This window comes from Haliaeetus albicilla, chromosome 18, assembly GCF_947461875.1.
Source record: "Haliaeetus albicilla chromosome 18, bHalAlb1.1, whole genome shotgun sequence".
Taxonomy (NCBI): domain Eukaryota; kingdom Metazoa; phylum Chordata; class Aves; order Accipitriformes; family Accipitridae; genus Haliaeetus; species Haliaeetus albicilla.
Genome location: NC_091500.1, coordinates 1,609,505 through 1,622,104, shown reverse-complemented (window position 1 = coordinate 1,622,104; position 12,600 = coordinate 1,609,505). Strand labels below are relative to the sequence as shown.

Genomic DNA, 12,600 nt, shown 5'->3' with positions numbered 1-12,600 from the left:
TCCCGCTGCTGCTTTCTTTAGGTGAGGCCTTAAAAATCTCCTGCTTCTGGAAGAAGAGGTTGTGTTAGGTGAGAAGGAAGGCATTAGATTTAATTATGCAGTTATTATTGATGGGATCCGTGCTGCGTCTGCTCTTCGGTTTCATTCATCAGGATGAGGGTGGTGGATTGGGAACACGGCTGGTCTCTTTGCTCCTTTCCCAGGGCTAGGAATGTGCATTAATCCTGAAAATACTCTAAAGTCACATTTCTGGAGGTGAGAGAACTGCCGAGGAGGCTGCAGGAGGTGGAGGGGACCTGGCTTCTTGGCCAATGGGTTCGCTTACAGGGAAACTCTCCAGCTATTTTACAGGGAGAGCTCATGGCCCGTGCTGAGACGTCGGCAGGGATGCGTGGCCTGGCAAGTTGGGATAAGTCACGCTGCCTCGGCTGTCCGGGGCAAGGGGAATTTATTAAGAGGATTCAGGAGATCATCAGACGCTCGTTTGTGTGAATGGCAAATGAGAATTTATTAAGAGGACAGATTAAAGGTACTTTGGAAAAAGAGCAAAATCGATCGAAGGCAGCTGAGAAGGGAGGAGGGAGGGCAGCAGACAGGAGACTTAGAAATAAAATATTGGATAGTGGGAAGGTGCGGGGGGGTTTGCAGGGAGAGAGCGAGAGGTGGAAGGAGCTCTTTGCCACCGCAGCGTTGCTGGGAACGGTGGGCCTGGGGACGCCAAAGGGGACCCCAAAGCAAGCGACAGCTTTCAGGTGGGGTGGGCTGCCTCCCCCGCCGCGAGCGCCGGCCGTCGGAGGCGAAGCGCTCGGGAAGCGAGCGAGGAGATGGCGGGAAGCGAGCCGTGCCAGCGCCGGGAGCTGGCGCGGGCAGGCGTGAGCTCATGTGTTCCAGCGGGAGAGGTCGCCGGCTCCCACCGGCGCAGCCTTTGTCCCCCCAGCTTCTGCTTCTCGGCGGCGGTTGCCAAAAAGCAGCCCCGAATTACTCACGCTTCCCCGGGCTCGCAAAGGCCGGTGCTTTGGGGTGGCTGACACCGGTCTCCTCCGTGGGGTGCAGTGTCCGAGTAACGCCAGGCCCCGGGGAAAAAATGCATTGTGCGGGAGCCGGGGAATGCTGGCGTGCAAAGCCCTCAGAGCGGCACTGGGGACGGTAGCGCCTCTGGCAATCTCTTTTTTTTTTTTTTTTCCCCCCTTTTTTAAATAAACAAACTGCAGATATTCATCAGTGGCTGGTAGGCAGGGCAGCGCTGGTACAGCTTTACGCAGGGGCATGCATCGGGGTGGCATTGCCCACGGATGCTGAACTCTCTGGTGCTGCAGCCGTCCCCGTGCTTGGTGCGTGTGGGAGCACGATGGATGCTCGAGAGCCCACCTGGAACGCCGGCCGTCCCCCAGCCGAAGACGGAGGGGTCCCTGGCTGCTGCGGAGCGTGTGCTGCAGCCCTGAGAAAGAGGATATGGCACAGGGAGAAATATCCAGGTTGCAAACGATCCCTTCCTCCCTCGGCAGCTCCCCAAAAGCAGAGCAGGGGATCGCAGCCACGTTTGGGATATTTAGCAGCTAGGGCTAATTGCTTTGCTCTGAGTTGGGATGAGGCTGATGCCTGCCTGTGGAGTTGCCGCTGCGAGGGGTTTTGGCTCTCGGAGAGGCTGCATGGGGCACAGCTTGTGCATCAGGGACAACCTGCTGAGGCCCCTCAAAAAGAGAGGGTGGGTATGGTTGTGTCGGTGTCCTGCAGAACACCAGGTCGCTTGGTGCCCTCCTTGGTCCAGCAGCCCAAAGGTAGGGGGGCAATCGAAGGTGGTTTTGGTGTTGCTCAACAGCTCAGCTTTGGGGCTACAAATGGGAAAATGCATTTTCCTTTCACAGCCTTTATAAGATGCTTTCTCTTCTTTTTCTCTCTTGCTGTCTCCAGCAGTCCGTGCTCTCTTTATCGCTGCCGGCTCCATGGGGAGCGTGGGGCAGGGTGTAAGCAGTGTGTCCTCGGGTGAGTGGTTGGAGGAAAGAGGTCTTGGTCTGAGGAGATGCAAAAGAGGATCTTGAGAGAGAGAAAGGCACAGATTTAGGGGAACTTTGGACATCTTGGTCTCTGGGGGCTGTTTTCTTGGGTGAGAAAAGCAGATAACCCTGCAGTCCTACGTCAAATGATGCTGGTCACCAGCCAGTTCCCTGCCTCTCAGCTGTGGTTTTCTTCCCTTGTTTTTTTTTGCCTGCAAAAACTCTGGGATGTTGTCAGCTTGGTGCCGTGTCCTCTTCTTGGGCTTCCCCACTGAATCCAAGGATATGTTTTCCACCAAAGGCACCTCCACACAGGGCTTTGCCCTGGAGCTGAGGATTTTGTCCCTGCTGACTGGCTCTGTCTTCTCTCTTCCAGGTGTGTGCGGCTGCTGCGGTGCCCTGCGTCCTCGCTACAAAAGACTCGTCGACAACATCTTCCCCGAGGACCCAGAGGTAAACGAGGCACTGCTTCACGTGCCGAAGCTCCATGCTGCACCGTGTTGCGGCTCTCCTGCAGCTCAGGTTGCAGGGATGCTGAGTAACCTGCCCAGAAATGGCTCCTGGGAGGCGGGTGATGCTTTGACTCCATTCCACCGTGCCTGGAGGGTTGGATTTTCCTTTAAAGCCCGTTTGTGAGCAGAAATACAAAAGCAGCTCCTCCAGCCACATCGGCCTGGAGGGACAGGCTTCCTTTCCCAAAGGTGCCGGGAAGATGCTGAAGACGGATGGATGGGAGGATGGGGGACAGGACCTGAAGGCGTACATCCTTCTCTTTGCAGGATAAGGAAAGCAGCTTCTAAGAGTGGGGGTCTCTTGAGGCCTCAGCCAGGCTTTCAAGCTCAAAAGCTGCTTATGATTCCAGGATGCGGGGAAGCTGGTTCCCTGCTTGCTGCCTCGCTGAATTAGAGATGGGGGATGCCCTGCCAGCTGCTCCTGGAGCATCCCAAATCCGGTCTCTTTGTCTACTTCTCACAGCTGAGATGCGAAGGCAGTGGAAGAGGGGTTCCCGGCTGGGGGTAGCAGGGCTGGGATTACCCAGGGAGGCGGTGAGCGCCTGTTTTGTCATGGCGCTGGCAGCAAAGCTGAACAAGAGAGGAGGCTGCTGCTGAGCTATGCGGAGAGGAGGAAGCACCGCAGTTTTCCAGGCTGCGGGGGATTGGGGCTGGCAGCTTGGCACGCTTGTGTTGTTTGGCCTCAGTAGTGTGGAGGTGTTGATGTCCCTGTCTGCCCCTGTCCCCCTCGGTGCTGGGGCATGGCTAGGGGCTGGCAAATGGTTCTCATTGTATTTACAATGTGGGGTGCTCAATGGAGGCTTGCACTGGGGTCACCCCTGGCTGTGGTGCATCAGAGAGCCCTCAGCTAGGCTAAATGCAATCCTCATTTGCCTTCCTTTGTGTACAAGGTGTGGGGAAGCACTGGGATGGGACTGGTGTGCTCCAGACCTCTGGTATTGCTGCCAAGGTTTGCTGCAGAGATGCTTATGATGTTTGCCGGTTCTGGGTGTGAGGCTGTGACACCCTGCACTGCTGTCTTTCAGGATGGTCTGGTGAAGACCAACATGGAGAAGCTGACATTTTACGCTCTGTCTGCCCCAGAGAAGCTGGATCGCATCGGTGCCTACCTCTCCGAGCGGCTAATCCGAGATGTGAGCCGGCATCGATATGGGTAAGGACTGGGAGGCTGTTTCAGCCACCCCAGTGACTGGCATAACGATGGACCACTAGACAGTAGCCCGGGATCAGAGAAGGGGGAGAATGTGTGGGGCACACAGCTCCTGCACGCTGCAAGGTGTCCTGAAGCTATGAGCATGCTGCAGAGACCTGAGCATGTTCTGCCTCCGAAAGTGAGACATGGGAGCATGCAGGGATGTGCAAACTCCTTGCAAAGTTGCAAGGGACCAGGCAAGCTGGGAGCCATGTAGCATTTCCCTGGCATCATGCTGTCCATGCTTGAGGAGTCTGCGTGTGTCTGGTGTTTGACCGCAGCAGCAGGACTGCCATCATCCCTCCAGACCATCATCAGGAGCCTGTGGCAACCTCCTGGCTTTTGAAAGCCTACCGTGGCTCTTCCAGAGCCAGATGGAAGTCTAACTAGGTGTGGGCAAGCAGCTAAACAGGGTGGCCTTGGCTGCAGCTTGCTGGGAGTTATTCGTGACAAGCTGGGGTGTGTTGTACCCCATGCACATCACTATTGAGTTATGGTGACGTGGCAGAAGTGGGAGCAAGGATTAGGGGCAGCGCTCTGACGCTTTTCCAGAGACCACATGATGGGGATGCGTTGGGCTGGATGGGGACTGCTGTGTTTGCTCTGTCCGACTTACCTGTGTGGTCCTGGCAGGGCCCCATCCCTTCGTCTTCCCTTCCCGCATCGCTTCCAGCAACGCTTTGCCATGTTTACTGCAAGGAGAGCAGCACCCACCTGAAAATAGCTGACTGCCCTGATTAGAAATGCTGGGGGAGCATGGCAGGGCTCCTTCCCTTTGAAATAGTTCCTGGATTGATTCTTGTTGTCTCCTGAACAAAGCCGCGGCAGACAAACACAGCTCAGCTTCGTGGTGCGAACTTCAGTCTGCCTCTTATCCTGGGGGAAGAGAAGCCAGCAGCCTGCCTAAGAAGTGTTAAAGTTGAAAAACCTTCAAAGCCTCATCTGCATCACCCGTCATCGGGAGTGACAGGACATTCAAAGCTCTGCCTGATGTTCTGTGGTTAAGCGGCTGTTAACAGGCTCTGCTTGCTATGTTGGGAAAAGAAAGGCTTTCAAAGATTTTTTTGACATCTAATGACAAGCCTCACTGGGTGGAGGGGGGAATATATTCCTTCCTCCACCGCCTGTGCATATAGGCACGTAATTGGGTTGGAGCACTAGCTGATTTTCAAGGTCTAACTTTGAAATGCCTTAAATCGGTTTGGATCAACCTTTCTTTTGTAGGTCAGTGTTGGCTGGAGCAGAAGGATTTGCCCCGCTGCAGACACACAGCCGGGCTTTGAAAGAGTGGCTGAGCATGTAGGTACCTGTCTCCTGCGTGTAAGATGAAGATAGCCTTGATTTCAGGCCTGTTGAGTGTCATCTTTTTGTTACTTTTATTGCTGAAAGGAGAAAGTGCTCTTGTTTGAGTTTGCAGAGATGCAGCCCACCATCTGTAAGAGGATGGTTGGGGTAGGTCCGAGGTAACAACTCCACAAGTGTCCCTTTTGCCTCTTGGTGGCCTGTGTCCAGTTGTCCCCAAAAAAGAAGCCATGCTGTTGCAATAATATTGGGCCACAGGAAATTGTTTTTACCCTTGTTTCCTACGAGAAAGGAGCTTGATGCTTCATGCTGGTCATTGGTCACCTCTTCATATCATTTTACCCTCTGGACCAGTTTTAACCCAGTTTGACAGATGGGTAGGAGCTTCACAGATCCAGGAATAGTTGGCTTCTTATTTTCGCGGTATCTGGAAGAGCTGTAATGGTGTCTGAAGTACAGGCTGCAGTCTGAGCTCAACCACGTTACAGCACACCAGAGAATCTACTCAAGACTGGAGCCAGATTTCAACAGTTCTGGGTCCTCAGAAGAAGGGATCGATCTTGCTGTGTTTTACCAACTGGAACCTGGAAGTCCAGGGTTTATCAGACACCTTTTTCTCCCCGAGAGGGCAGTTGCCTCCCCAGCTCCCTTTTAACGTGCAGGCAGGGCTGGCACAAGTAGATGGGCAGCTCCTGCCTGCCTCGCTGCTGGCCAGCTTGGTGCTTTCAGGTTTCCCTCTTGCAGCACAAGCTGGTGGCTGCTGTATGCCACCCAGGCTGCAAATCTGGCCGTGCAAGGAGCTTGAAAAATGGAGGTTAAAGGAGGAATGCGCTCAGTGCAAAGAGATCTGTGCTTGCCACCTCCTGCTTTTGGCTGTGGCAGATTCTGGGCTTGATGTGAGCTGCTGCGATACAGATTCACAGCTGCACGGAGAGCAGGAGTCAAAGGAAGGTGGTAAGGAGCTGTAAAGTTTGTTTTGTTACCAGTGTCCAGGTCCCAGGTCCATGTCAGGTGTTTGGATACCTCAGAGGTCCTGCAAGAAGAGCTGGAGCTGTCAGACTCAGTGCAATCACCATTTCAGTTTTTTGTGTATTTTGGGCAACTCCAGCTGGAATAAATGTCTGCTCAGAGTAGTCGGAGGCTGGGGATTGCTTCTTCGCTAGGCTTTATGCACACAGTGGGCAACCAGCAACTGGAGGTCAGCGTGGTCATTGCACAAGCAGGCCACCCAGGGGCTCCGGCCACCGCGTTGGTAACAAACCAGATGCTGTCAATGCAGAAAGCACCGCAGGACCAGCCTGTGAACAGACTTCGGCAGAGCCAGCCCGAGCAACTGGTCCAATTTATCTTGGAGATATGAAGCAACACCCAACAAATTCTTCAGTTGCAGCATAATGAGCTGGCCACCTCTGTAATGGGCACCTGATTGGGACTCATTGCTGGGCACAAGGTTTTCCAGCTTCCCATCAGAAGCAGGAGTGTCACAGGACTGGTTTAATAAATAGCCTGGAAGATGCACTGTGGCAGCTTGCAGCGAAGCCAGCTGCCAGAGGGTCGTCTGTGGGTGAGCTCAGCCTGCTTGGGAGGGATGGAGAAGGGATGCGCTGTGCTCAGGGAAGCCCTCTGCATGGCCCAGGGACCCGTCACGGGTGCGTCCCCTCGTGCTGCTGTGTTTGAATCAGGTTCTGGGCTTCCCCTGTCCCTCTTCAGCATGCAGAGCCAATACTGAGTGGCAGAATCCCGTCCCTGGAGGGATCAGGGACGAGGTAATCCTGGCGTGGGCAGTGCTGCATCCTGGTCTGCGCACTTCTGGAGGAAACCCTGCTCACCCCGGGAGCTCTGGGGTGATGTGAATCTGCTTTGCAGGGTTGCTTTATTGTGTATCTAAGCACGGCTTTTCTGGAGCACATCAGTCTAATTCTGTGTTCTCATCCTGTCCCTCCTCCCTGGCCAGGACCAGCTGGGTCTGCAAGAACGGTTGCCTGTGATGCTGAGCCCACCCTGTACAAAGCCCAGTGCTCTCTCACGGGATGCAAAGACCAGTTCAGGGCAAGGGAAGCCACAAACGGTGCGGGGGGAGATGCAAGGTGTTGCTGGCAGCCTGGGTCCTGGGGCAGCTGGGTCTTTGCTGGGGAGCAGCCCACACCATCTAAAAATATCCCAAGGGTATTCTGAGTGTAAAAATTTTTCTCCTTGGGTTGGCCAGGGCAGGAGGTTGGCATTTTGCTGGTGGGCACCCAGGTGGTTTGGGAGAGGGGAGGAAGAGGAGGGATGGCCGCAGGCCCATGCTGCTGTCGGGGAGTGACCCTGGCCTCTGCCCACTCCCAGGTACGTGTGTATCGCCATGGAGGCACTGGACCAGCTCCTCATGGCCTGCCACTGCCAGAGCATCAACCTCTTCGTGGAGAGCTTCCTGAAGATGGTGGCGAAGCTGCTGGAGTCAGAGAAGCCCAACCTGCAGATCCTGGGGACCAACTCGGTGAGTAGGAGAGCACTGGGAGGTGGCAGCAGCCTGCTGACCCTGTCCTCTGCTTTCCACCCTGCCTGTCACCCCTGCGTCTCTGGAAATCTTGTTGGGAAAGGACGGGGAGAGCTGCAGGGGAGGATTTATGGTGTCCCCTCTCGTGTGTCCTGCCATGCGTGAGGTTTCTGAGACCCTGGCTGTGCTGCCCGTGCACTGTCCCTGCTGTTTGCTGTCTGTGACCAGTCGCTGGTCTCTGATCTCTGCTGCCATGCCTTCCCTCTCTTGAATTCAGCTTTTCCTAAATGAGCCTGAGGACATGAAGGCTGTCAGCAGTTTCGGACAATAGACTAACTTAGGAGGTGATCCGCATGGATTTTGGGAGCTATTTGTATTCAGAAAAGGGCTGGCTTAAACAGAGCTGCTGCTTGCAGTAAATGGCTTAGCTGGACTGGGGATGTGTCGGTCACAGACATAAAATAAGGGGAAAGGAGAAGCACAGATGAACGAAGGTGACATCCTCCCGGCATCCAAACTGCTGATCCTGACTGGCAGCCAGCAGCCACTTATGCATGGCCTTTCTGCTGTTTTTTACTGGGAACACTGGGTGTACCTAACACCCACGCTTGCGAGGGCTCTGCCGGTGCCCAGTAGCTTGGCTTGGACAAGCAGCATCTGTCCTTGCTTCTTTCTAAGAGGGGATTTAGATGGAGATGATCATCCTGCAGACAGGAGGGTGAACTGGGTAGATGCTCTCTCAAGCACCTGGGAAATGCATAGAGAGCTCAGCTCTAAGCTTTAATTCTCTGCCGTGTGCGATGCGGAGAGGGACGGTGTTAATGCTTCTGCTGACGCCTCCTGGACAGGGTAGCACTGCATCCTGCGATGCTTCTCTCCTCCAGGAACCAGCACGGTCATGGACACGGGGTTGTAAATGCTTCCGCCGAGGCACGGGCAGCCGAGTGTAGACCTTTCACGCCCCGTTCTCCCTTGCAGCTAATTGCTCCCAGCTGAAAGCGATGTGAGCTGCCCATTGGCAAACCTATTAATCCACAGCCCTTGGAGAAGAGGGAGGATTGATGCCTCAGTTGAAACCTGCTGCTGACAACAGCTTACCGTAGCATTTTGGTGTGGTGATGCTGCTGTAAGCCTCGGATATGCTGCAGGGGCTGCCTGGGAAAGCCCCTTGCAATGGGAGCAGGGTCTCCAGGCAGCACCCACGTCCCTCTGCCCAAGGGTGGCCCAAGCTCCATGGGAGACCAGAGAGATGCCACTTCCACTTGCTGTCCAAACCTCTTGAGACGTGCCAGAGCTGCCTGGATCCATCCCAGTGGCAAGCAGCTGGATCTCTTACTAAGAAAACACCCTATGTTGCAGTGCAGCCCTGCCTGCAAACACATGCAATATCCCCTTGCCCAGCCCCTGAGCTGTTCAGGAAATGCCGGGGTTGTCCCAGGGTCCAGAGGGACCTGGGGTGGAGGTAGGGTTTAAAGCTCAACTCAGCCAGCATCTCCCTATTCCTGGCTGCTCTCTGGACACTCCTCAGGTTCTTGGTGCCTGAGCAGAGCCCTAAATCCACTGGAACATGGCATGGAGCTGTGCCTCAATGGGAGCTGCTGGCATGGAGCTGGGGAGGGGACAGCCCTTGCTGCAGGGGCTCACGATGCCACAGCAGAGGCTTCAGCGTACCAGCCCCAACACGGACATCCTCAAGTGGGAGGCACTGGGTCAAGGCGAGACAGAGCCCTGCCTCATGTTTCCAGTCTGCAAACCTCCCGTGTTCAGGCACCTGTGGAGAGGAGAGATGGTCCTGGACCATGGATAGGTGTTTCCTTAGTGCTGCTGTCACTGCAGTCAGGAACCAGGAGCAGGTGTTTCAATGAGGAGTCCAGATCAGGAATGATGGTTTAGTGATGCTTTGGGGTTTTTTGCCCTCTCCAGCATGGCGGTATTCAGAGGGCACATAGCACAGAAAACTTGTGGGCTTTTATAGAAAAGTGAGCGATGATAATGAGACACTTCTTCCTATATCTGCTAATAAGGAATGTGCCTCAGGCTTGTGCTTAATTAGAGGGTGCTGTCTCAAGCAATCTTCACAATAACGGAGCTGATGGCAAAGGCGGGAGGAGGTTGTTTATAGAAACCTGCTCCAAGTGAGTCATTCTCCGCGGTGTGAAATCTCGCCTGAAACACATCTCCCTCCTCACACAGAGCCAAGGTGTTGCGCTGCGGAGGGGCTGATCCCAACCAGCCCGCTGTGCTCCACAGCCACGGAGCTGGAGGCGGCAGCGAAAATCCACCATCCCGTGATCGCTATAACCCCATCCGATAATCCCTGGGGTGAACATATGGAGCTGCAGCTTAAATCCACTTTGGTTTCTCATCCTTGTTAGGAGGCTGCTGGGCAACCTCCCCGCTTTGGGTAGGAACCATCTAATTTCCAGCTCGATGTCATTCCTATTTTATTTTTCCTTGAACCAACACTGATCTTTCATTTAAACAGCTCTTCCCCCACCTTGATGTTCATCTGCTAATGTATTTATGTCTGATGTATTTATAGGTGGCAGCGTTATCCCTTGCCAGCCGTTGTTTTGCTTCTCCAAGGCAGCCACACTCCTCGCATTCCCCCTGCGCTTGCTCCCTGCTCGTCCCAGCCATGTTTCAGTTGGAGCTTGTCGGCTTCAAGCACAGGAGCCCTGAGCTGCCCAGCCCCGCACCCCTTCAAACCACAGCAGAAATAGTGTTGCATTTCAATGTTTTAAACTGTTTTCTCAGTGGAAATATGCCGTGAAGCTGCAGAGCAGCTTTCGACTGGGACGCGGTGCCCATTGGTGAAAATAAGTCACTTTCCCTGAAGGATTGATGCCTCCTTTCCTGCTGGCCCAGCTCTTGCTGGGTCATTTCCATGTGTCCTGGTGCTGCTTTTTGCCATTGGGCACAGGTTGGCAGCAGGACCCGCGTGGGTATCTCCCCTAATTGCTGCATGGTGTAGCACTCTTGTAGGGGCAGCGAAATCTTGGAAGAATGAAATAGTCTGTGAGCAAGCGGCAGAGTCCTAAAAATGTCCCATAGATGGAAGAAGGAGAGGCTTTCAGGCTGATTTTTCTCTGTTCTTGGCTGCTTTTTACAAGTTCGGGCTCTGCTGTAGGCTGCAGGTGAAAAATGGATGCAGAGAGGGCAGGCAGCTGCCTCCAGCTGTTGGCAGATGCAAACACTGTGCCGCATCCAGTGTCACTGGGCATGGTGGCACCATGCGAGGATGTCTGTCCCCTGAGGACAGAGGCGAGCAGGGCTCGCTGTGCCTGGCAGCCGCCCGGGGAAGGCGCCCCCGGGGCAGAGAGCTGAACCGCGAGTGCTGCTGGCGTGGGTGGGTGGGCTGGCATCCCCTGGGCCTCCACAGCTTCAGAATAAGGAGCGCTGATGAGGTGGTCCTGTTTGGTTGCCCGATGGCACGAAACGAGCTGCTGTCATTGGCACGGGTGTAGGATTGATACCTGCAGGTACTGGCTGCGGAGAAGCCGTTTCCTTCTTTTATTTCACGATGCTTCTTGGCCATGGGATGCCTGGGACAGCTCTTCCAGAGCTGCCTCAGGGAGCCCCATTACTGCTCTTCACTCTGAATCCTGCCCTTGCCTACGGTTACACGTGGAGTTGTCATAAGCTTAAAAAAACTACTTTGTGAGCTGCCTGGTACAGAGGTTCCTTATATAACAGCCCTGCATTTTTCTGGTGAGTAAGAGGAGTTTATCAGTTGGAGCCAGTCCCTGCACTCTGGGAGCAGTTCTTGGCAGGGCTGAGCCGGCTCCTTTCCTTGCACAGAGCCAGCTTTTGCAGCTGACGTTATTAATAGCCCGGCGCAGCGAGTGCATGCTAATCAGCGCCTGTGTGATGCGCTGGGACGGGCGGACTGGCTTTGCCAGCTGCGGAGGGGCACCGGTGGGTCATTTGCCTGCTGCTGTCCTGGCAGGGCTGGATGCTAGCAAATGCAGAAAGCGAGAAGTGAGAAAAGCCTGCAGAGAGGGTTGGGGTAAAGAAGGAGCTCCCGTGCAGCATGGCATCTCCAGAGGGTGCTGAGCACCCTACGAAATGCCAGGTGGACAGGTAACCCCGTGGAGGTAGGTTAGGTTCTCCCAGCTGGAAGAGGAACCTAGTAGTCCTGATGCCTTGGCCCAGGACAGCTTGCCTGAGTGATGTGGGATTGCTCAGTGCGACCGCAGAGCTTCGTGCCATGCTGTCGTAAGCAATGGGGCTGCACCGGCATCGGCACCGCTTCGTTGCTCTCCCAGTGTTGCTGGCTAGCAGTTAGCAGCTGGGGTGGTTTTGGGGATTGCTTGGACAGGGAGCATCCTCTCCCTTCATTGCATGCCCATGCAAATGCCCTCAGCTGTCCCAGCATGCTGAAGCAGATGCAGCACGGGAGCATAAAAGCAGCCAGCAGCTTTCTCTGCCCAAAGTCTTGGCAAGCAGCTGCTTATGATTTGCTCTGAGTAGGATGATAAAGCACAGGGACTCGCTGGCACGATGCTTGTCTCAGGCCAAGGATAAACCTCGTCCGTTCACAGCACCGGGCACTGTTGCATGGATACAGGCTGAATGCTCTGTATGTTCCAGCCAGAAGCTGATGCCTTGGATTTTGTGGCAGCTTTTGTGCTATTGAGGTTTCATATATTTTTTCTTTTTTAAAGCTCCCCCTGTCAGCGTGACTGGATGAGTTAAGGTTCCCCCTTCCTGCCCGACCCTTTGTTCCCATCTTTTCATGAATAGGCTCTGGAATTCAGAGGAAAGCTTGAAAACATGTTTATCCTTTCTTCTTCCTTAATTCTGTCCCTGAAAGCTTAAAAGCCAGATCTGCTGGTCAGCTGGCATTTCTGGCAAGCTCCACGCCTGTTGGCATGGCCATGCTGGAAGGGAGCAATGGGACCTCGTGCTGCTGGGTGCTGCGGGTGAGATCTGGGATGTTGTTAAGAAGCTGCTTGCAGTTGGTTTCTCCACTGGCATTTCCAAGGCTGTTTTCACCCCTGCAGCAGTGTTTGGGAAATGTTGGCTGGGTTTTGTGCTGTCTGGGAGGATGGAAAGAAGCTGGGGGCAAATTTATCCTGTTACGAGTGTGTGCTGCATATTAGGGATCCCTAACTCAGA

At 54.5% G+C, this 12,600-nt stretch overlaps 1 protein-coding gene across 4 annotated transcripts in view; it reads left to right on the top strand.

Moving 5' to 3' along the window:
* The window catches only part of EFR3B (EFR3 homolog B), a 41,732-nt gene that overhangs the window by 9,593 nt on the left and 19,539 nt on the right, over window positions 1-12,600 (top strand). For all 4 annotated transcript variants that reach the window (XM_069805480.1, XM_069805481.1, XM_069805478.1 and 1 more), the window contains exons 2-4: window positions 2,371-2,447; window positions 3,532-3,659; window positions 7,329-7,479. In XM_069805480.1, coding sequence (XP_069661581.1) covers window positions 2,371-2,447; window positions 3,532-3,659; window positions 7,329-7,479 — 356 coding nt within the window. The remainder of the gene's footprint in view (window positions 1-2,370; window positions 2,448-3,531; window positions 3,660-7,328; window positions 7,480-12,600) is intronic.